This window comes from Varanus komodoensis, unplaced genomic scaffold (genome assembly GCF_004798865.1).
Source record: "Varanus komodoensis strain SLA01 unplaced genomic scaffold, ASM479886v1 scaffold48, whole genome shotgun sequence".
NCBI classification, from domain to species: domain Eukaryota; kingdom Metazoa; phylum Chordata; class Lepidosauria; order Squamata; family Varanidae; genus Varanus; species Varanus komodoensis.
Window position 1 is genome coordinate 393,442 of NW_025336059.1, and position 526 is coordinate 393,967.

Genomic DNA, 526 nt, shown 5'->3' on the forward strand with positions numbered 1-526 from the left:
GGGGGGGGGGGGGGAACTGCAGGAAAGCAACGGTTGCTCAGGGGTTGGGGGCTCTCAGACCCCCTCCTCAGCCCCTTGCGCACACGCACGCTGGTTCCAGCACCCCCCCCCCGTGTGTCAGATGGCGATGCTTTTCCCGAATGTGGAGATGGCCGAGCTGGCACCCGGCCCGGGGGTGCTGCCCGCCCCGGCGAGATCGGCCCGGCGCGCCTGCCCCCGCCCAACCCGGGAAGCGAAGCGGGGCCGGGCCGCAGACGGGAGGCCGGGGGCGGCGTCTGGCCTCCTGCAAAGCGGGACGCGCGGGGAGGCGAGGCGTTTGTGCCGTCTGGCAGCAGGGCCGCCTGGGCCGCCGGGCTACTCACAGCTGGTTGAACATCCTCTTCATCTCATCGGTGATGTTCAGGGAGCAGCTGACCTCGTCCTCCGCGAAGCGGGCGTTGTCCGCGTCCTGCTCGGAGAGGTCCTCGTCCGACGCCAGCCTGCGCTCCTTCTTCTTGGAGGCCACCTGAGCGGGGGGGGGGGGGGG

The 526-nt window shown here is 71.9% G+C and overlaps 1 protein-coding gene across 1 annotated transcript in view; it reads right to left on the reverse strand.

The window, feature by feature from the left end:
• The window catches only part of IFFO2 (intermediate filament family orphan 2), a 17,610-nt gene that overhangs the window by 10,153 nt on the left and 6,931 nt on the right, over positions 1 to 526 (reverse strand). The window contains exon 6 of the mRNA XM_044445296.1: positions 363 to 505. Coding sequence (XP_044301231.1) covers positions 363 to 505 — 143 coding nt within the window. The remainder of the gene's footprint in view (positions 1 to 362; positions 506 to 526) is intronic.